Source organism: Centroberyx gerrardi, chromosome 17, assembly GCF_048128805.1.
Source record: "Centroberyx gerrardi isolate f3 chromosome 17, fCenGer3.hap1.cur.20231027, whole genome shotgun sequence".
In the NCBI taxonomy this organism is placed as follows: Eukaryota; Metazoa; Chordata; class Actinopteri; order Beryciformes; family Berycidae; genus Centroberyx; species Centroberyx gerrardi.
The window spans coordinates 367,300-389,948 of NC_136013.1; the positions used below are offsets into that span (position 1 = coordinate 367,300).

General features: G+C 46.2%; 1 protein-coding gene across 1 annotated transcript in view; it reads left to right on the forward strand.

Moving 5' to 3' along the window:
- Positions 1-20,333, forward strand: part of mgaa (MAX dimerization protein MGA a) — a 36,771-nt gene extending 16,438 nt beyond the window's left edge. Inside the window, exons 14-30 of the mRNA XM_078289606.1 lie at positions 272-551; positions 2,366-2,614; positions 5,172-5,486; positions 6,339-7,252; positions 7,428-7,550; positions 8,061-8,172; positions 8,307-8,563; positions 9,393-9,508; positions 11,546-11,666; positions 11,895-12,006; positions 12,255-12,860; positions 13,235-13,372; positions 14,471-14,596; positions 16,416-16,537; positions 16,738-16,890; positions 17,022-17,130; positions 19,204-20,333. Of these exons, the coding sequence (XP_078145732.1) occupies positions 272-551; positions 2,366-2,614; positions 5,172-5,486; positions 6,339-7,252; positions 7,428-7,550; positions 8,061-8,172; positions 8,307-8,563; positions 9,393-9,508; positions 11,546-11,666; positions 11,895-12,006; positions 12,255-12,860; positions 13,235-13,372; positions 14,471-14,596; positions 16,416-16,537; positions 16,738-16,890; positions 17,022-17,130; positions 19,204-20,333 (4,983 nt within the window). The remainder of the gene's footprint in view (positions 1-271; positions 552-2,365; positions 2,615-5,171; positions 5,487-6,338; positions 7,253-7,427; positions 7,551-8,060; positions 8,173-8,306; positions 8,564-9,392; positions 9,509-11,545; positions 11,667-11,894; positions 12,007-12,254; positions 12,861-13,234; positions 13,373-14,470; positions 14,597-16,415; positions 16,538-16,737; positions 16,891-17,021; positions 17,131-19,203) is intronic.
- The last annotated feature ends 2,316 nt before the right edge of the window (positions 20,334-22,649 follow it).

Below are 22,649 nucleotides of genomic sequence, written 5' to 3' on the forward strand. Positions count from 1 at the left end.
GCAAAGAAAAATAGAATATAAATAAGAATAGAGAAAATGTGGTTGTATTTAAAAACAGCACAAATTACATGAATTACAGCGTGTAGGCAGGGTGTGCAAAGTAACAGCAGCAGAACATTTTAAGACAAAGAATTAACAAATGGAAAATATGTTAAAAGTTATGAGCGATGGAAGTAACAAAAATTTTAATTAGCTTCATAAACCCATATCAGCTGAACCCTACCCAGGTGCGGTGACCCTGCAGTCTGAAATGTTCCTCTCCTCTCCTCAGGTGAACGGGAAGCTCTACCCTCTGGCCAAGATCCAGCTGGGGGAGATGGGAGCGCTCCACCCGGCGAACCGCCTGGCGGCCTACCTGACCGGCCGGGTGGGAGCCGCCAGGCAGCAGCGAGGTCCGACTCTAGCCTCCTCCTCTTCCTCCTCTTCCTCCTCCTCCCCCTCTAAACCCCCACAGAGCCAGATTCCAGGACCGAGCTCTCGGACCGCCGCCTCCGCCCCGGCCGACGCTCCGCCTGCAGGCGCAGCGGTCGCCGTCCCGCCTGGCTCTGCAGGTGAGGAGAAAACCTTAGAACACACGTCTGACATTTGGTGCCAGATGATTTTATCCAGAATGCTTTGCAATACCATGAAAGTTTGCCCTTTAAAGTATAATTCCAGTGTGATTTCAGTTTTTAAATCAGTGTTGTCAAAACTCTCAGCTCATTCGCTCCCATTCAATTCCAAACAGCAGAGAAAACAACTGGAGACTCTGATTCAGTCGGTAAAGGTGATCCAGCAACAATCTGCATCAAAACGCTGATATCAGGCTAGAAACTTTTACATTTTGAAAAAAGTTCCAGTCACCCTTAATATTAAACGCATTAAACACAATATTGAACGCATTCGGGAATCCGGTTTCTGTACTCTGTAAACAAGAAGAGATAAGATACCTCTTCCAGGTCGCTATTTGCCCCATTTCCATGTTTTCCTCTCCAAAATAAAACTTTCAGACAATAGCTAACATTCTCTGTGGTTACGTAAGGCCCCGCCTCCTGTCAATCAACCCAGTCAAGCCAACAGACAAACCAAAGCAAGACTCTCCCGCCAGCTATAGTCCGTAAAATGAAACTGAAATTAATGGTAGATATTACACAGTTCCAGCTTTAAATTGCTGTCTTTTTCTTTACTGGGAGTAACTTGCTAAATTTAGACAGCGTTTGTTAAAAATATTTACTTTGAAAAACAACAGGAAAAGTAGCAAATATCTTGTGATAACATGATAAAAGCTGGAAAACCATCTACAGTGAGGGAATGCAGGAACTGTCCTTTGAGTCTGGGTGGAGCATCAAACCCTGGAGGTCTTGGTGCTTCGCATGGTGTTGAACTCCTAATCCTGTCCGGACAGGAAAGGTAAAGTTCTGTACCCATTTTTCAGATGACTGGAAATGTTGCGTCGTATAAAGTGCTTGCAAATTCACAGAAATACAAATGGTAGTACAAACAATGGGAAATATGGAAAATAGTGGAAATGTTCTTCTTCCAACAAATGACTTGTGGTAAACAGGCTATGAAATGACCTCCGGCCACCAGACAAACACTGGTAAATGTTTGTTATTGTCTGATAAGTTCGTCTTCTCTCCAGGTGACCAACCGTCAGGAGTCCTGTTGTTCTAAACATCTAGTTGGCTGCTATAATGGTGAAAGCAGCTGGTGGGTTGAGGCCAGCTGTCCCTGTGGCCGCTGGCTGGAAAAGTTAGTTTCCAGTCAGTGCTGTCGTGTTGCGTTCCAGAGAGGCTGGAAAGTAGGAAATTCTGACTTTCTACAAGAAATTTGCCATGGATCGGCCCTCGAAGTTGGAATTCCAAGTAGGAAACACGGACGAGATTTCTCAGCCCCGAGGTTTCTGAGATGCAGTTACCCGACGTCACGCCAACATGGCGGCAAACACTGTGAACAGTTCGTAGCCTCAGATTTTACATGTTTATAATAAAAATACACCTAAATTTGATGTTCAGCGCTGGTTGTCCTAAAATCTATCAAAACACCTGTGGTAAACGACTAAACAGATAAATTTGAATAATAAAAAATGAAAACATAATTTGAAATGGAAAGTTGCACTTATAGTTGCTAATATTCCAAGGTGACTAGCTAGCAAGCATTGCCAAATATCATCGACACAATGTTAGCATTTACATGGGGAACAGGATTTTACGTTGGCGAAGAAAATCTCTGTCCATGTTTCTGGTCTGGTTTTTCCAAGCTGGACTCCTGGAAGGCATCAAGGTTTGAATCATGACCTACCAGCTGGATTTCCCAGTTCCAACTTAGAATGGAACGCAGCATCAGTTGTAGTCTTAACCGCTCAACACCCGTCTCTGTTTCACAGTGGCTCAGCCTACAGTGGGGAAGGCCGACCAATCAGGTTCAACCTCCACACAACCCCCTCCAGCCCAACTTGCCCCATCCGCCCCTCTCCAGGCTCTTGGTGGGCCGGGGGCGGGGCTTCCTCTGGGCCTGGGCCAGCACCCGGGGGTGGGGCACCGGGTGGTGACTGTGGTCTACCCGGCCGCTCAGGGAGGGGCTAGCCACATCAGGGTGGTGCCTGCAGCCTCTGTTAGCTCCGCCCCCACGGCAGGTATTATTTAAAGCCTGGCTTGGCTCAGAGCTGAGGTGGAGTATACAAGACAGCAGAAAAACTGCCTCATCAGGTCAAACAGTAAAGGACGCCATGTTGACACTGAAGTTCATGGATTTATTTCACCTGAATTCACAGCCTCAGCATAACAATAGAACATCTGCCATTTAGTGAAGGTTTTAATCCAAAGCATCTTATAGTACTATGAGGCAGTGTTGCAGCCGAGTCACCATACCTCGAGTCCAGATCGAGTCCCAAGTCCTCAATGTTCGAATCTGAATCCAAGTCATGTCCGAGTCGAGTCTCATGTCCTCAGCAGTCAAGTCCAAGCCTGTGTCCAAGTAATCAGTTTGAGTTCAAATAGTTAATGCTGGAACAGTCTTTTTCCTCAGTTGTCCATTAACATATTTTATAGCACGCTCACCAATATGTTCCATCATCCCATCAGTGGTTATAAGATAAACTTTCTACATCTTGTTAACCAACCAGATGATCAGGTACAAATTTAGGGTAACGCTGATGTAGCTGATGCCTACGGTGATCGAGTCCCAAGTTCAGTTCCTCAGTACGCAAGTCCGAGTCCAAGACATCAAAATTGGGACCCAGTGTTGATGTCTTGGGACCCAAGTCGGACTCAACACTGCTATGAGGGAATACATTTTAGCATAGGTGACCCCAGTGGGAAATTAACGCCAAAGCCAGACAATGTTAGTGCCGTTGAGCTACACAGTGCGAGTTCCCATCTGCTGCGAAGTGAAAACCAACCAAAAGTTTATGTAGAGATGTTTTAAGTAGAACAGTAGAAGGAGACAAAAAAGATGGAAGCCTGTGAGGATGATCTGCGACCAAGGTCATGCAGACCTACGGTGTCAGTAGCTCCTGACTTGCCCACCAATCTCCCATGATGCCCCACTGACTCCTCCATACATAACCTATGACCCCCAGAACCCCGGTGCCAACATGGTGTCTTGTTCTTTGGATTACTGGTCTTGTATAACCTCTGACCCTGGCTCGACCATGCTTCATGTGTGGTTTGTGGTCTTCTAGGTGTGGCAGCGAAGTGACACCTTGACAGTTTGGATTTTAGTTGGTTTAGTCGGTTGGTTTATAAGACAAATAATCCAACTAAAATTCAAAATGTGAAGGTATCTCTTCAGGTATCTCTTTCAAAACCACGTAGCCCAGGACCAATGAGTGGTGGTGATATTACATACTTTTACATATGTCCTCCATTTTCCAGCTTGCACATTCCATAGATTCCATGATCACACTTTATAATATATAATATTTATAATGTATTTATGTTGCTGCAAACTACATGCAGAGTTGTAAACAAGGATTCTGTGACTCGGATTGATTACAGTAATACTACATACAAATATAGATTCTACATGCAAATTCGATTCACTTATGAAAGGTTTTCATCATTAGTGAAAACAGCAAAACAACATTCAGTTTAGTTCATGAATGCATTATCAACATTAAAGTAGAGTAAATCCAATGTGCAACACCTGCTGCACCGCAGTGACGCAGCGCTAACAGATTCTCTCATTTGAAATGAATGGCCTTACGTTGTCCAACTGCAATGCATTCAATATATTGAGTGTGATCTTGGGGTTTTAAACTGCATTCTGTGTCTTAGCCCCAGACCTTCACTGTCTGTCTCCTGCTTGGTCCTTCTGGCTGTCGTCCACTTGTCATTTTAATGTAATTCTGAAATCTAATTCTAAACATCTGATTTTTAGAGATTATATCGCTGAATGTCCACGCTTGGCCTGAAAATTGCTGTCTACTTCACTATTTTGCACTAGTTCCACCAAAACATCTAGGATGAGTTCAGCCAAGCATGCTCAGAGCGGTTTATCTGAACTCTGCAGCCTTTCCTCCTTTATTTCGGTTGGTTTGTCCAGGTAAGAACAATGACCTTTGAACTCTGGTGCCGTTATCTGGTGCCACCAGAGTTCAAAGGTCTTTGTCCAGGTGAGAACAAACCTTTGAACTCTGTACCAAACCGCACCGAGTCTCAGTGCGGTTTGTTAGGAGTGAGAACGTAATCCGACCAACTACAGGAAACCACCCCAGAACACAAGGGATTATGGGTAGAAGGAGACGGATGCGGTTCCTCATGCTTGGAAAGCCTAGCAGAACAAAATGAAGTCTGGACTGATACTCATATTCAGGTTTTTCATGTGCTCTTCTTCTCTGGTATGAACACCAGAGAAGAAGAGTGCAGACAAGTCCATAATGCTTAGCTAAAGTTACAGATTTGTTTTGACTCCCCGCCGCCAAAATCTCTGACCTGCAGGATGACAGGTGACCAAAACTCTGTCCAATAAACAAGCTACTTGTGAGTCATGTGACTTGTGTTTACAAGCCCTGGATGGTTTGTAATTGGTCGGTGTGAACCGAAGCAAACCGAATACAAAACTTCTCCACTCTGGTTCAGACCAAAGAAAGCCAGTGGGAGGTGGGATCACAGGCTTACTGTACTAAAGTGATTCTGACTGTTAATCCTAGATCTCCTCACTGCATCCTCCTGTCGCTCTCTGAATTCCAGACTCTAAGGTTGCAGCTGCCCAGCTGACCCCCACTGTGGTGTCACCTGTAAATCCGTCCCCAGCGACCGCAGCTCCCAACAAGCCTCAGGTGTTGATGGTTCAAGTCCCGGGGACTGGCGGGACGGTTCCGGTGCCGGGCCTGCTGACCCGGCCGCCGGCTCCGGCGCTGTCCACCGCAACACAGAGGATGGTCCTGCAAACGGTGCGAACAGCGGCAGGAACCCAGATCTACCGGAAAGTGGACGGTAAACTGGTCCAACTGGTTCCCGTTAGCCAGCTGAGAGCCGTCAACCCAAACCTGATGGTCCAGAGAGGTAAGTCCTGAGGAGAGATCAGTATGTCAGTAACCAGAGATCTGAGATTTCTGGGTGTCTTGGTGGCTCCGTGGTCTACACAACATGTAACCGCAATGTCCTGGTTTTGAATCGGGCCAAGGACCTTTGTCACGTCATCCCCTTCTTCCTCTCATCCAATCTTTCCTGTCTCTCTACTGTGAAGGAAAAACACCAAAAAATAATGTGGAAAAGAAAAGAAAAAGATCTTTTATTATTAAGCACCATGGGATCTCCCACTTTTTGATAAAGGAAGAACATAAGAGGTGGCGATGAAAGGATGCGTCTAACCAGTTCCGGCCTAGTGAACTTTGTCCTGAAGATCTGTGTGTGTGTGTTACCTATTTACCTTTGGGTATTTGATGTTGGAAGAGCATAAGAGGTTTTCCAAATCATTGGGTTTTCATAGACTCGAGGGTCAGATTGAAAAGATAATTCAAAGGTGCAGCCATGACCTCGGCATCCTGGTGACTCAGTGGTCTGAGGCACACACCATGTGACCTCGGCATCCTGGGCTCGAATCCAACCTGGGACCTTTGTTTCTTCTCTCTCTCCCCAATCTTTCCTGTCTCTCTTCACTATAGACTATCGAATAAAGAACAAAAAATATCTTTAAAAAAGGGTCAGCAGGCTTTTTGAGGTCTAAAGTGTCAAGGGTCTTGGGAAACTCCTTCACTGTAACGAGTCAAGCTGAGTCCAGCATTCCTTGGCGGTTCATCAACATGTTATAGCACAAGAATCGGAATCAAACTTAGAGCCAGAGGATGCAAAGTCTGTATTTTTGTTCCCTGCCTTCTCTGACGGTTTGTCCTGCTGTGCCTCCCCCCCCCCCAGCCCCCTCCTCCACCCCAGTCCTCCCCATCTCATCACTAAAGGGTGCAGCGGTCTCCATCAGCAACCAAATCAAGCCACTGACTTCTGTAACAACCACCATGGCACCAACCTCCCTGTCCGGCCTGCAGGCCTTCTCTGTCCCACCGCTCTCCGCCCCCCTCCCCCCCGGCTTGGGCTTCCTGGGCCAGAAGGGGACGTGCACCGTGAAAATCGTCCCCACCACCGGCAACAAGGAACCTATAATCGTCACCTGCCCCAAGGTTCCTACCCAGCCTCAGACCAAGGTGGTGACGGCGCCAGGCTCCTTCACCCTCCTCCAGCCCCCTCAGCTGACCTCCACGACCCTGATTTCCCTTAAACCCTCTGGAGGTCAAGGGGCGGAGCTTGGCGTCAAAACGGTGGCCGTCTCCACTGTCCAGGTGGGTTCTGGTGGAGCGATAGACTTATCCAAGCTGGTTCGTTATAAACCGACCCAGGCCTCGTCTCAAGCCTCTGCTGCCCAAAACCCAGCAGGGCCGGCCCCGCCTCCTGACCTGTCTCCTGCCCTGTCTCCTGCCCCGCCTCCTGCCCCGCCTCCCGCCCCCCCGCTGGGGTCTGAGGTCCTGGCGGGCCGGAGCGTCACGCCTTCGCCCCATCCCTCCATTGACCTCACCTCCCCTGCGAGCCCGGAGCCGGCCTCTGACCTGGTGGACCTGGACATCGTCTGTGTTGACGATGAGACGGAGTGTATCGATGACGAGCCTGTGGGCGGAGCTCCGACCGACGGAGCGAAGCCCTCGCTGGACAGAAAGCAGACGAAGGACGTGGAGGTGGTGGACTTGGTGGAGGAGTCGAGCGACGAGACGGACAACTCCTCAGACATCGTGGACGACTCGGACAACGACGGCGAACAAGATCTTGCTGCGCATATCAGTGTAAGAGCAAGTTACAAAATACGTTACGCTTTAATTTACATCTGTATGGGAGAGTCAGGTAGGGGAGAGGGGAGCTGTGGAGCGCTTGTTGAAAAGATGAGTTTGTTGTTGGTTGTCGGTATGTATAGGAGAATAAAGTTATCCTGATGAACCGTTTTCCCTTTCCTCGCTACAGAAGCGGATTCACAACGCCTTGGAGAGGAACCGGCGGGGCGAGTTGGCCCGGCGGTTTCATGGCCTGAGGAAGATGCTGCCGCTGTCCAGCGAGAAAACTCCAAAGATCAACATCCTGATGAAGGTCAGCAGTAACGACTTTATCTGTTGTAAAGGTGCTGACTCGGCTGGGCGATATCCAAAATGTAATATCGCAGTATTGTCCTGCCAAAATATCGCAATGTACGATATTATCGCCGTTCGCAGGGTGGGGGGTTTCTATATAAACAAATTAAAAGTTAAAAGTTCGTCTTTTACACAAAGTACCAGGAAAAGGTGCTGGTGGCCGACAGTAGCGGAAAGTAACTAAGTACATTTACTCAAGTACTGTACTTCAGTAGAATTTTGAGGTACTTTACTTGAGTATTTCCATTTAATGAGACTTTATACTTTTCCTCCACTACATTTCAAGTGGAAATATTGCCCTTTTTACTCACCTACATTAATCCGCGCTTGGCGGAGTTTGGACAAAGTATAACACTACAGCACACAGATGGGAGACCGTCCTTAAGAACGAATGTTTTTCTGAGCTTTGCTTTAACAAAATCTCGGTCCAAACCAAAAACAAATGTGAGCCGGTGTGTCGCTCTGCCAGGCGGAGCAGGAGATCCGCCTGCTGAGGAAGACCTGGAGGAACCTGAGGGAGAAGAAGAAGAACCTGAGGAAGACGAGAGCAGAGCACATCGCCGCTATCGCTCAAAGGACAGGTGAACTACAAAACACTTTCATATCATCATAGCTGGTCTGGGGATTCAAACGGGCAACCTTTCAGTCACAAGCTCTGTAACCTCTTGGCTTGCATCATCAGTGTGTGTTGTTTTGTGTGTGTGTGTGTCTGCAGGAGAGAGTGCTGACATCATCTACAGGAAGGTCCAGAGGTCAATCTTCACTCAGAAGTTATCTGAGTCCATCTCACAGCTGTCAGAGGAAACGCCCGGTGACAGCTTCCTGCCAGGCGGGACAGGAGGTACGACCCCATTGGACGATAATCTGACAGAAGTGGTGGATCTGTTGGACGAGACGGAGGAGCAGACGGACAACTCCTCTGACGAGGAGAACGTGGTCGCCACGAAAAACAACGCCATCGACATCAGCAACGTAAGGAGGATTACACCTGTGTGTGTGTGTGTGTGTGTTTTACTCTTCCAGTGAGTAAAAGGAAAACTCCATTAAAACACTGTAGCTGTTGAAAGCATCAGCTGTTGATGTTCTTCTCATTTCTGCCTCCATTCAGTAGTTTGTTGTGTTTTTCTTCTTGGTGGATAACCGGCCAATCACAGACGAGGTGACGTCACCTCCAGATATTTCCAGTTTGATATGAGAAAATGTTTCAGGATGTAAAACATCAGCGGTAAACGTCAGGTTTTGGTGTCAGTCCCTCAGAATCAAAGAGCGAGGGCTTCTTTCTAGAGCCGCCATTTTGCACCAAGAGACGTTCAACAATCATACAGGGAGAAATCCATCGTAGAAGAGGAGAGAGACCAGTTTCTCCACCAAAGGAGCAGGAGAGAGACCAGAATGCACTGCAGAAGCAGGAGAGAGACCAGAATGCAATGCAGCAGAGAGGCGGCCGCCATCATAGACCCCTAAAACCAACAGCTGAATGATCAGAAGCTCTTTATCTGCCTGTAACTTCAGGTTTGACTGAAAGCAACAAGTTCACATCCCTTGTCTGCGGGTTGTAGGCATTCTGGGAAATGTAGGAAATCACTAAGTACAGTAGAAGTAGACGAGGCAGGTTGAGGGAAAGTGGGCACAAAAAAATAGTAAATGACACTTCATCACTAAATAACACTTCTCCTGATATGACCCGAACGCAGCACCAACCAAACAAAACCAGTGCATCCAAAGTTTTCCACCACCAAACACCGCGACCTCCGGAGCCGGTAGCCATGTTGCTTCACCCTGCTTCCTGTCTTTGTCGCAGGATGATGATGTCAGCGACGCGGAGAGCGTGGACATCGAGACGGTGGAGGAACGCAATCAACTGTACCCGGCTCAGAGAAAAATGATGTTGCTGATGAAGAAGAGCCTGACCTCAGAGTAAGTCCAAGTCATTAATGTCAAGTCTCAAGTCTAAATGTAGAACAGCCTGTTGGTAATGTGTATTACCAACAGGAGTATAGGGATGCATGTATCATGGCATTCACAGAAACATGGCTTGACAGTCAGGGTACGGACTCTGACCTATACATAGAGGGATGTGGTACACCTATACGTCTGGACAGAGGTAAGACTACCACTGGCAAGGAGAGGGGGGGGGGGGCTGTCTGTCTATATGTCTATAAACCCAAAGTCCTAAATGACCTGAGACCCATTGCCTTGACTTCACTGGTGATGAAAACCCTAGAGAAAATCATCAAGTCACAAATTGTTATTTCCGTTGAACCATCCCTTGATCCTCTCCAGTTTGCGTACAAACCAGGGAGGAGTGTGGAAGATGCTAAACTATTTATTCTAGACACTGTACGCAAACACCTAGAACACAAAAGCTCACTTGTCAGATTACTCTTTGTAGACTTTTCGTCAGCATTCAACACCATGCAGCCCCACGTTCTGGTTGAAAAGCTGATTTCCCGTTTTAAATTGGACCATCGACTCATAAGATGGGTTATTAGTTTTCTCACAAACAGAACTCATCTGGATCTCTCTGTACAGCCACTGGCTCTCCACAGGGTTGTGTTCTCTCTCCCCTACTCTTTATTTTATATACAGATGATATTCGTAGTAACTATAAAAAACACCATATAGTAAAATTTGCAGATGACAGTGTCTTGATGTCACTCCTTACTCTGTCAAATCAGTCACATGGCCTGTACTGGGAGAATCTGTAGATTGGTGTGATAAGTCATTCCTGGTTTTGAACGTGTCAAAGACAAAGGAAATGATCATTTCTCCAAAAAGTAACAATAGTTCGCCAACAATTATTCATGGAGGAAATGTTGAAATTGTCCAGAGTTATAAATATTTGGGAACTGTGTTTGATAATAGATTGAGATTTAATGAGAATACAGAAGTTATTATAAAAAAATCCCAGCCACGTTTGTATGGACTACGCAAACTTAACTCTTTTGGAGTTGATAGGACAATACTGAAAACATACTATACATCATTTATTGAAAGCATTTAACATTTTCTTCTATTTGTTGGTTTACATCCCTCAGTCAAAAAGACAGGAACCAACTGCAACGAGTTGTCAACATTAGTTCAAAAATGATTGGTGAAACACAGAGAAGCCTTGGACAGGTGAACTCTAACAGACCCTCAAGAAAGCATACGCTATTATTAATGATCCATTACATGTCTTACACAAATCTTTTGTATTGATGCCTTCAGGAATGCGTTTCAGAATAATAATAATAATAATAATAATAATAATAATAATAATAATTCAATAAATTCAATCATTCCATACAAATTCAGAAAACAGAATTTAAATTCAGTCGTCTGCTGGAACAAATCTCATCACTTTCAATCTGAGTCATTTACACAAACACAAGATCTCAAGTCAAGACTTTAGAAACCTTTTCAAGTCATCAAAGTACAAGTCAGAGTCAAGTCTCAAGTCACCAGAACCCAAGTCACCAGAACCCAAGTCAAGTCAAGTCTCAAGTCACCAGAACCCAAGTCACCAGAACCCAAGTCACCAGAACCCAAGTCACCAGAACGCAAGTCAAGTCAAGTCTCAAGTCTTCTCTTCATGCATCAAGTCAAGTCTCAAACAATTAAAATTGTGACTTGAGTCCAAGTCATGTGACTCGATTCCCCACCTCTGGGGAATACTGATCCTGATCGTCTGTCTTTCTCCAGCATTTTTCTATCATCTTGATCATTCTCTGGTCACAGAAATATTTGTTCCATCTGTTGTCTGGGTGCTGTGACCTCTGACCTCTGACCTCTGACCCTTGACCGGCTTACTGTTGGTTGCTTGTAATGTCGGTGATGTAGGAATTGAACTTCATTCTACCTTTGCAGTCATTAGCCATTATGCCAAATAACACCAAAAAAACCAAATGAAACCATCTCAGCCTCAGCAGTCTGACCCTGTGGAAATAAATTACTTGTCCTTTATTTTCTCAGCAGAAGCGGTTCGAGTGTGAAGAAGAGTTTCTATCAGCAGATGGCGGCTGGTTTCAAGGCTTTGAGTTCGGCCATGAACATCAACACTAAACACCTTCCCAAGGTCTTCCTCCTGGAGCAGGTAAGACCAGGAGGGGTTACCGATGGTTATAATGTACATGCCGCCATGTTGGCCACTACCTGCCAAACCTTACTGCATCTGTGAGGCGAGGAAGCCACGTGAGACCTCCTGCTCCCCTCCACCCCTTCTCCTCTGACATCCACAAGGGAGAGTGGCACTTGCTGTGGATTGATAAAAAGAGCTGAACAATTCAAGAAAGAGTGGTGTTTGGTGTTTGCTGCCTTTCAGGCCTGTAAGGAGATCCAGTTGCTGCAGAATCAGGCAAAAAGGCTGGAGAGTCTGAAGTCCTGTCTGAGCCAGCAGAGAGCCGCGTACATCAAGGAAATCTCCCTTCGGTCCGGTAAGGAACGGCATCTAGAACCAGGAAATCCAGACATCACAGTGAACACGTTTCAACTAGACCGCCATGATGATGATGATGATGATGATGATGATGAAGGCTGTCTAATTGAAACATGTCCAGTGTGACTACATGGGGGACAATTTGTTGACTTGTTTAATCATTAAAGATCCAGTGCAGTGATTCTGATCCTGAAGTTGCCACCAAACTAGGAAAGTTTAGCAAAACTTCTTCTGTCTGTCCTGCAGGGAAGAGCGAGCAGCGAATTCTGAGGAAGCTGCAGCTTCTGTCCGCCAAACAGAGGAGGCTGGAGCAGGAGCAGGACAGAGTCAGACCCCCACCAGAGGGCGCTACAGCCAAACCACCAGGGGGCGCTACAGCCAAACCACCAGGGGGCGCTACAGCCAAACCACCAGGGGGCGCTACAGCCAAACCCCCAGGGGGCGCTACAGCCAAACCCCCTGGGGGCGCTACAGCTGACAAACCACCAGAAGGCGCTACAGCTAAAAAAACACAAGCAGGCGGAACAGCCAATCAAGCACCAGGCGGCGCCAACAGTCACAACGCTTCGAGCCCCGGACCTCCAGCCGCCACCCCGCCGCTGGCCCAGCAGGCTTCTGTAATCCCCAGCCGGACCTCCGCAGCCCCGCCCGCCCCCCCGCCCGCCCAGCCGTCCAATACGAACAGCCAGAGGGTCGTGCTCGTACCGACGCCCCTCCTGGCCCCTCCCAGTCTATCCCACAATCCATCGGCGGTGAGGGACAGGCCGAGGACGGTTCCCAACATCCTGTCTCGCAGGAAGCCGCCGCCGCCGCCGCCGCCGCCTCCCCCCCCGCACACGGAGCCTGTCGAGGGTAAGACCCCCGAATCAGGGGAGGACTGTCCCCCACGATGAGGGACTGTGGACGTCCGTCCGTCACACACAGTATGTCCGACGCCACTGATCACATTTTGACAAAACTTAAGGATGTGTCTCATTGCTTCGGCATTTTCAAAATTGCACTAATTGGCCGAAGGGAGCCACAGCATTCATTTAATTGTCTGTACATCACACATAATATCAATATCCTGGACGCCAGTGAAAAGCACCTCCTCTTCCCCTTTCCCCGCCGCAGACAGTCAGTGTCTCTAAAGCAAATCTGAGCTTTTGAAATGTCGACTAATGAATTTCAGGTAGGAAAACAAGCCAAACTGGGGATGCACTGTAGTGTTTTTGTGTTTTTTCCAGACGACCCCCCGTCCATCCAGGCCCTGGTACCGGCTGAGGTTCTGTCGCTGGTCGGGGCTTCGTTGCCGGGGCAACAGGTCCTGACCCTGAGCCCCCTGGTCCCGGGTCCGACCCTGCTTCAGACCTCTCCCACACCAGGTACCGACTGCTTCAGTGCAGCTACTTACACTCTGAGTACTGGTACTGAAAAAGTACTGTGGTATTTGATTGGAGAAATGGTAAAATACTACAAACTATATAAATACTACACTATTTTCCAAATCCAATACTCAAGTTTGTTGTATTTCTTGTATTTACTATGGTCAGTCTGCATGAAATTTACAAATGTAAATGCTTGTAAAAAACAGTTTTACACACAGATTAAGTTTACATTTGACCAGAAAATCATACTCCAGATGACTTTAGATCATCATTAGTCTCAATAAAAGAGAGAACATATCATGTGTTTTCAAGTATATCATGTATTTTTCCCTGTTTTGGTATTGCCTTTTATAATGTTATGTTTTATCAAGTTCACACAGCTAGCTAGCAACCGCAAATTAGGTAGCGTTAATCAAACATCAAGAAAAAATTCTCCAAGCTTTGTTTTTGCGATGTTTGTTCCTATAGTCTTTCAAATAAAAGTTGTATAGAGTATAGAGCTATTGTTCATGAAGCGTACTGACATCAGGGGAGGTTACAGACACTCTGGGTGCAGCCATGTGACTAGCGAGGGAAGCTGAATGCTAGCTAACGCATGGCAGGTAGCCGGACACACACCGTGTAACATTTCTGATCGGGACTTTAAATGTTCAACAGGAGACTGTTTTTGTAGTTTCAATTCCCCCACTTCAAAAGAATTCACAGTTTTATGGGAAAACATCTAAATTACTTACTTCTTGTAACTTGCTAGCTGCATTAGCATAGTTCAGCGTTCTTGCTAGCAGCTCTGGTTTTGGAATAGTTTGAAGCCGCCATCCGCCTTTCCTTGAAGTTCACCGACTTTTCTTTGGATCTAAAGTGTTAGAAGTAAAGCACACTTTGTAGCACTAAAAAAACAATGTTTTGATTTGATTTAAGGGGAGTTCAGGGAGTTTTTTGGGAAGCTCCTTTTCACACAGCCATGCTGTTTAGCGGTTCCCACATGACTCTAAATTACTTGTATAATTATTTTTGTTCATTTTAAGCAGCTCCAAGTATTTTTTTTTTTTTTGGCGTAATGTAAAGCCATGTGCTCTTCCTCTGTGGACTCTGCAGGCGTGGCGTCGGTCACCCTCAACATCTCCAATCTGACCAATCAGCAAATCCATCTGACCTCACTGCCCCACCCCCCGCCCGGTAAGATCTACAGCAGCACAGCCCTGCTCACTACTAACCTCACAGGTAACTCTAACTACATCACCTACTGGCTAGCTAGCTGATTCACTGACTAATTAACTAATGAGTTAACTTAAAGCTAACAGACTGACAAACTATTAATTAATGAAGTGAAAAACTAAACGACTAACAGCATCTAGTTAATAAATTGATTGCATAATTAACTAACAAATGGACTGACCAGCTAATCAGCTGACGTACATGCTAACACCAAATAACTGGAGCTGATTAGATATAGCTAATAGATCAGATATCAGATGTGTATACTTTGTGTGTATATATACATTTAATGGATGTACAGTAAATGTTCAGGACTTTAGTAAGGTTGGACCTGCTGCCTTCATATTCCACCACGACTCAAAATATTGCTTCATTCTTCATAAACCATCTTACCCAGTTTCCCCAGAGGGATCAATAAAGTTTCAACTTGTCAAACAAATACAGATTCAAATGTATTTAAAACTCTAATAACTAATGTAGTTTGATCAGGAACACATCCATTTGGATGGTGAAAAACGTCTTCAGTCTGATGAATCAAACCATAAACAAATCACTGATTTGACCTTTGACTCATTGGCCTTATTCGCAGTAACATCAGCTGATGCACGTCGTCTCACTTAGGTCGCCATTATCCAATTAATTAATGAACACCAACTGACGTAATATTCACGCCACTAGGGGGCGACGTTCTGCAGCTGCCGCGGAGCTAAGTTAAAGTCATGATGAAATGAAAAATGATTTTTTCACCTCGTTAGCTAATTCTCTATATCATAATGTCCCCCTATTTAACAATAAATGCCAACAAATTTACATTTTTATTTTCTTGTAATTTTACATCAAAATCCCATTTTGGGGGGGGGGGGTGGTCTCTGTCTGTCTCTCTGTCTCTCTCTCTCTGTCTGTCTGTCTGTCTCTCTGTCTGTCTGTCTCTGTCTCTCTCTCTCTGTCTGTCTGTCTGTCTCTCTGTCTCTCTCTCTCTGTCTCTCTCTCTCTCCCTGTCTGTCTGTCTGTCTCTCTCTCTGTCTCTCTCTGTCTCTCTCTCTCTCCCTGTCTGTCTGTCTCTCTCTCTCTCTCTTGCAGTAATCAACACAACACGCTCTTCCTAGATCTGTCTCTGTGTTTCTTTACATGTTGTGAAGCTGAAGATCGTTCAGCAGCTGATGTTTCCAGTCTGGAGAGCTGCTGTCTCCCGTCTCCTCCCACTGGTTTCACTGGTTTAACTTAACCTCTCTCTCTATTAACTTGCATCTTAGTTTATGCTTTAGCTAACATGAGCGTTAAAATAGCTAGGGAGACTAACGTTACCTATAGCTAGTTTATTGACATATTTCTTCTGCACATGGTGATGTCGCTCGCCACTGTAAACCAAGTGTGGAGGAAGATGGAGACACAGATTACCTGCACTTCTTGAATCCTGCTTTTGCCTCAGTAATACTGTTTAATGTTTGCTTCACACTATATTTACAGTTTTCTACCTTCCTCTAAAAATCTAAAAAATGTTTGTTCTTGTTTTTCCTTGGTGGTGAACCGCTTATCGCTCATTCCAACGCTAGACTCAAGTTAAAGGAAATAGGCCGTACTCTTTGAACGCAGTGAAATCTTTTTCGCATTAAAAGTCAAGATCAGGATCAGCAACCTCTTCAGTTTTTATGTGGGAGAAAATTTTATTTAATCCTCTTGGATAAAGGAGTAGACGAATCCCCGGCGTCGCCTCGCCTCCGGCAGCCCGCACTTTTGACCGGAAGATCGTCCGCTGGATTTCAGGTCTGAAATGCTCGCAGAGTTGTAAAGGAGCGTTTGGTTTCATCTGTTTTTCCACGTTCAGTTCAGTCACAAAGGACGCAGCCGACTGCAGAAACTACCGGTGTTTCTCAAACGGAGCAGCTATCTAGCAAGAAACCGGCAGAGACACAAGCAACCTGCGGTCCGCGACAGAAGCTTCGAGAGGTAAATCAGTCTGTCGACCGGCTAACCGTCCCAACGCACAGCGCTAACCTGTGTTGACACGTGTGTTGTGTTTACGTACATGTTGAGGAAAGTTACTTAGCTGTATTTATCATTAGGAAACATTACGTACCAGAGCTTTGTTGTGCTACATAACATTTTCAAAGGAAAGTTCACCTCACCTTGTTTCCTTTTTGTTGTAGACAACAGAAGTGAGGACAAACATCAGGGACGTCCCGTCCACCTCGACACAAACCCTCCAGCCTGCGGACACGGGGACCCGGTCGGGGGTCCAGGAACCCAAACCTGCTGACACCCAGTCAGAGCCAGCGAGCCCGACACAAAGGTTTTTGGAAGTAAGTTTCATTTTTTCTGAATAGCTTCTCTGAAAGAAACATGTTTGTGTCTCAGAACAGACTAATCCAGACAACAAACTCTGAAACGGTTAAAGGTTCACGATTTCAATCAATCTTTATTTTAATTCCAGGTGTTTTCTGGAGTCCTGAGCACGATGTTCCCCACATCTCAGTCGCTCCTCCAGAATCCACCGACCCAGGAAACTGCAGTTCGTCTCCAGTTGAAGACGATGGAGATTTGAGCTGTAGGTGTTAATCTGCTGTTATTTTTGATGGCAGTTATCATAGCTTCACATAGATAAGTTCACATAAATTCACTTAAGTATTAAAACAGATATCCACATGGGATGTTTTGTACATAGTTATATGAAATTACAACTTGCTCTGGCTTCATATTATTTGCTTGTTTACCTGGGGGCAGGTGAAGATGACCGAGGGAAACCAGGAGCAGAGACAAAGTCTCACAGGGAAAGAGCGACAGGCGGAGGAGGGGATCAGAGGATTTAGACGCCGTTTTATTATCGTGAAGATGCAGAAAATTGGAGTCCAAAGCCAATGCAGGATTTACTTTTTACAACCAAAATGTCCTTTTTTTGGACGAACCTGACAAAATTAATTTCTGCAGCAAACAGCGTAACCTTTAGCCAGGAGAGTTTCACTGAGCTGCAGCCGGTCTGACTCTGTTCACTTGTTATTTTAAAAAAAATTAAAAGTGTGTAAAACTGTACATAGTTGTTGCTGTTGTAAATCAAAGTATCGACTTAAAATGTAAAATTTTTAGATGCAAAGCTCCTCGTGGATCCAGAAAGTAACCCACTCACACATTCATTCATTCATTCATTCATTCACTCGCTCACAGTGAGCCTGCCAGCCCCTAGTGGCCGCTCCGAGGCATGACACACCGAGCTGAGACTGTGTGCTTGTATCTCTTGTATCTTTTACATCTGTATATCTTTGGATCAAAAACAATAAAGAAAATGTGCGCAAGTTGTTTGAGTATTGAGGTACTTTTTGTGCTTTGATTATTTTCCTTGCTGAGACGAAGGCTTTGTTCAGACTGCCGGTAAATACGATTTGTTTCTCCAGTCCGATCCTTAGTTCTGACTGTCCACACTGTTACTTGCTGCAGACTTCCTCCTCGCAGCAGAACCTCAGCGACGGAGGAGAGTGAAATATGCAGCGATGCTTTGTTCTCCATTTTGGTTTCTGGCGCTCTGGATGTGACGTACAGGACGGTCTGAAATCCGTCCGGAGCGTCAGACTGAGACGATCTGAATACAGATACGACCTCATACAGATGTGGCTTAAATCTCATTTGTCTCTCTGTTGGCTTGAACCGGTCTGTCCGTTCTCCTCTGACCTCTGACCTCTGACCTCTGACCTCTGACCTCGCTCATTAACAAGCCGTTTTCTCTGTAAACTCTACAGACTGCAGCTGTTTCTGATGCTGACCCAACAGACCGCTTCACCCTATCTGCTGCTTTACAGTACTGTGCAAAAGTCTGTAAAGTGAAGATGCTTTTAAAAATAATGAAATGAAAAGTTTCTAAATATCAAAAAATTTACTATAAAGAGCCGTCTGCTGACACACTAACGCAGAAAACAAAAAAATAAACATCTAAGACAAAATTTATATAAAAACTCTTGGGTGCCTGAGACAGTACTGTGCAAAATAATCTTGTAAAGAGGTGTTCAAAAAACAAATGTCATACAGGTTCAATCTCATTATTGCAAAACACACATTTCACATCAAACAGCTGTAGTTTTCAACACACTAACATTCATGATGCAGTTTTGACGCTGCAGATCCTTAAACTCAGATTTAAGAAATATAAAATACAGCAGCAGAGTTTGTATTTCAACTCAGATGTTCACCTAAGAAACTATGATATTAAATGTATGTTGTTTTTGTGGTGTTACCTTCCTTTAATATCAAGATCACATCAGATGAAACTTTATTGATCCTGTGGGGAAATCCGGTCGCTGCAGCAGCAAAAAAAAAAATAGAATATAATTAAGAATCGAGGAAATGAGAGGTAGTAAACATTTAGAAATGTAAGACTGAAAAGTATGCAAAAATAAATGAACCATAGCTTTATGAGGATTGATTTATTGATTTATTGATTGATTCATTCATTCATTCACAGTCAGCCTGTCTGCCCCCTAGTGGCCGTTAGGCGGCACGGTAACATTTACAGACGAGACTGAACCAGGATCCTTCACTCCTCTTCTTGTTTGAGTGTTTGGTGTTTTCTCCTTTTCTGTTCTCAGCTTCCTGCCTGCAGCTGATCTAAATGTTTTTCTCTCCCACAGCCCGCAGCTTCCCCACCATGCTGCATCTGGTTCAGCCTCCGTCTCCGCAACCTCAGCAACAAGAACAACTGCAACAGCAACAACTTCCACCAGGACCTCCGCCGCCCCCCCGGCCTGCCTCCAGTGAGTCTGGAGGATTTGAGACTGTTAAGACTCTCAAAATGTATCCTAAACTTCTTATCAAGGTCCAGAAGGTCCCAACTCAGGACCAGGACCAGGACCAGGAGGAGGACCAGGAGGAGCCTCTGTCCCAGACCCAAGTCCACAAACCTGGGACCTCCTCACCCTCCGGCCCCTCCGCTCCAGGAACCGAACCCTCACCCTCACCGGGCCAGAACGCTGGACGAGGGGCCGGACCTCCTGGAGCAGGACCTCCAGAAGAGGAAGAGGAGGAGCAGGAGGAGCAGGAGGTGACGGCGTCTGAGAAGATCCTCGGCTCCTCTCGCTGTCAGCAGCTCAGCTCCTCCCAGGAGGAGGAGGAGGAGGAAGCACACGAGGAGGCAGCAGACAAAGAGGAGAAGCAGCTGAAGGACGATGCGGAGGAGGACAGCGATGCAGAGAGTCTGACGTCGCTCCTGAACGAGCTGGTCTTCCTGAACCAGCAGATCTGTGCAGCGGAGGGCGGCGCTCCGGCCTCGCCGCCCCGGAAACCCTCCGCACCGCCCGGGCGGGAGGCGGCGGGAGGCTGGGCCCCCGTCCCGGACCTCCAGGACGTTCTCGCTTCTCCCGGAACAGACTCTGCGGGAGGAGCGGAGGAGCCGGGGCGTTCCCAGAGTCCTTTGCTCCTGGAGCTGGATGAGGACCTGAGTGGGAGCGCCGCAGAGAAGGAGGTGGTGCTGAACGGTCACACGGAGACTCGGGCGAGCCGCGATCTGCAGGCCGAACAGTCAGGATCCGACTGCTCTGCCGACGGATGCGGTCAGCTACAAAACCCACAATGCAGTGCGAAAGGCGGCGCCCTGACCCCGCCCCCGCTGCTGCAGATGAAGGTGGGCGGGGGCGGAGGAGGGGGCGGAGCCACGGTGGTGGAACCCAGCAGCGAGAGAGCAGGAGGGAGGGAGGGCGGCGTGGCGTGGAGGCCGATGCCCAGGCTGGTTCCTCTGGGCCTGAGGAGCAACCAGCACACCTGATCCACCTAGATCCACCTGATCCACCTAGATCCACCTGGGTCCACCTGATCCACCTGATCCACCTGGAGGAGAAGACCATCATGGTCATTTTCATGTTTTTACTTTAGTTGAAGGATCGCTTTGGTCCAGTACGGGTCAGGAAAGTTCTTCAAAACCCTTTGGATCGACTTGAAGACACTTGGTGGTTCAGCTCAAAACCCGAGGCTGTTTTTTTCTTTTTTTTTCTTTTGTTTTTGTTCTTTTTTTCTTCTTCACTCCTGAAAAATCGACATTTTAGAGATGCGAGGTTTTCACCCAGCAGAGGCGATGTGTGAGCGGACCTCCTGCCTGAGGAAACGTCTCCAGCCGGTCTGAGAAGATCAGATCAAAACTCTTCATCAGAACTCAGCAGCAGTCGGTAAACCGGACCTGCTGCTGTCCGGACTGTTGCAGCCCGCGAAACTACAGCTTGTTGTCTTTTGAATTCGATTTTCTTATTTAATACCGGTTCATGTTCAGGTGCAGCAGGTGCAGCTGCCTCGCTAGCAATACTACAGTCTGTGTTCATTTATTCATATTATTATTCCTTCATTTCTCAGTGTGTTGACAGTTGAGTCAGTTAAATATGTTAAACTAGACGCTGCTCCCATCGTGACAGACTGGCAGAAATTAAGCGAAACATCTGATTTTGGTTTACTGACGAGTGTGAACCTGCATGTTCACTTCTGTTTTTACATGTATTTATTTTTCTGCTTCTCTGTGTTTCTTCTGTGCTCTCCAGCTGAGTTAATACATTAGATTGTGTAGAAACAGTTCAGCTCCATCCGCTCCGTCCGGTGGCTCAGAGGCAGCAACACACAGGGCAACTTTTGGGCAACAGTTGCCAAGGAGTTGCCTCAGCGTTGTGGCTTTAATCCCATAGGAACATCTTGTTGCCAGGAAATATTTGACCCTCTGTTTCATGTTGTTGCCTGTTGCTGGGGGCATTGCCCAACTACATTGCCCAAAAAATTGCCTTGCTTATCCCCACACTAACTGTTGTCAGCACCTTCTCATGTGGCAATCAGGGATCAGACAACTGATGTGAAAAAGTTAACGTCACTTTCTGTCTGTTTTTTTTTTTTCTTAGGGCAGCGCTCATCTAGTGCCTCTTATATCCAAAGAAAAGTGTGTGTGTGTGTGTGTGTGTGTGTGTGTGTGTGTGTAAGGACGTCAGTAATGTAAACGGCAGTCTGTTGCTCTGGGAGACGGCGCCGCCTCTCTGTTCGACTTTTCACCTTTTCTGTTTTGTTTTTTTATTTTTGTCTTTCTTCAGAAGAGACGCTGCGAACACAACAAACTACCTTCAACTAAACTCGACTCGTTCGTTCTGTGTGATGTTGTTCTGTGAGTGATTAGTCGTGTCTGACGGGTCGACCCGTCCTACTGAAACTGAGATTACTTCCAGTCAGGCTGGGAGCTGAAAACTGACATCTGATCAAACTGATTCAGTGTCAGAATCGATTTCCAGGCGTCAAAATGCACCGAAAAGCTTCAAAATGTTGATTCCTGCAGAAGAAGAAGACAAGTGAACTTCTGGTTTCTGGTCATTTTCATTGAGAAAATCAGTTGAACATCGTCTGGCAGCGTGTACAAACCTCAGACAGATAATAATTTACTTTCTTGCTTGATGAAATATGCTTTCATTTAACAAAGAAAGGTATGACTTGATAACCGATGTCAAACTTGAAGTATTGGAACAGGTGTAAGTAGAAGATTGAATTTCCAAAATGCTTTATTTCCAATTTTGGAAAAGAAAAACTAAATAATACCTGAATCATTCAGTCTGTGTAAAACCTGGAGGATCCGGGATGTAAAACCGAGGACTTGAGTTCAACACTATCTTTTAATAAAACACTATTTGTTTTAATGTCATTTTATAAGAGCAGGTTTCACTCGTTTCAGCGGAGGATCATTTTGGAGCCAAACTCTCCAGAGAGATTAATAGGAAAAGTGTAATTGCACCCAGGAGAGTGAAGAGCAGCTCTGACATTTTAACTCTCTTCAGCTGCTCAGTGTTCAGACTCGGACCGCCACAGGGAAACAAAACGCCGCCGCGCGTTTCTACTTCCTGTGAAGAGAGACGGAGCTGCAGCTCCAGCTCCGGGCGGCTGGGACTGAGACCCTGTTCGGGTTTTTCTACAGAGTCTGTCCAGTTCTCTGCTGGGTTTGAGGTTTTGGATTTTCTTGAAAACTGGGTCTTTTTTTCTGTTTTCTGTTGTTGTTTTTTCCTGAAAAGACATATTTGTATTTTTGTACATGTTACTGAACCGTTCTGATGTAAATATATGTTGGCTA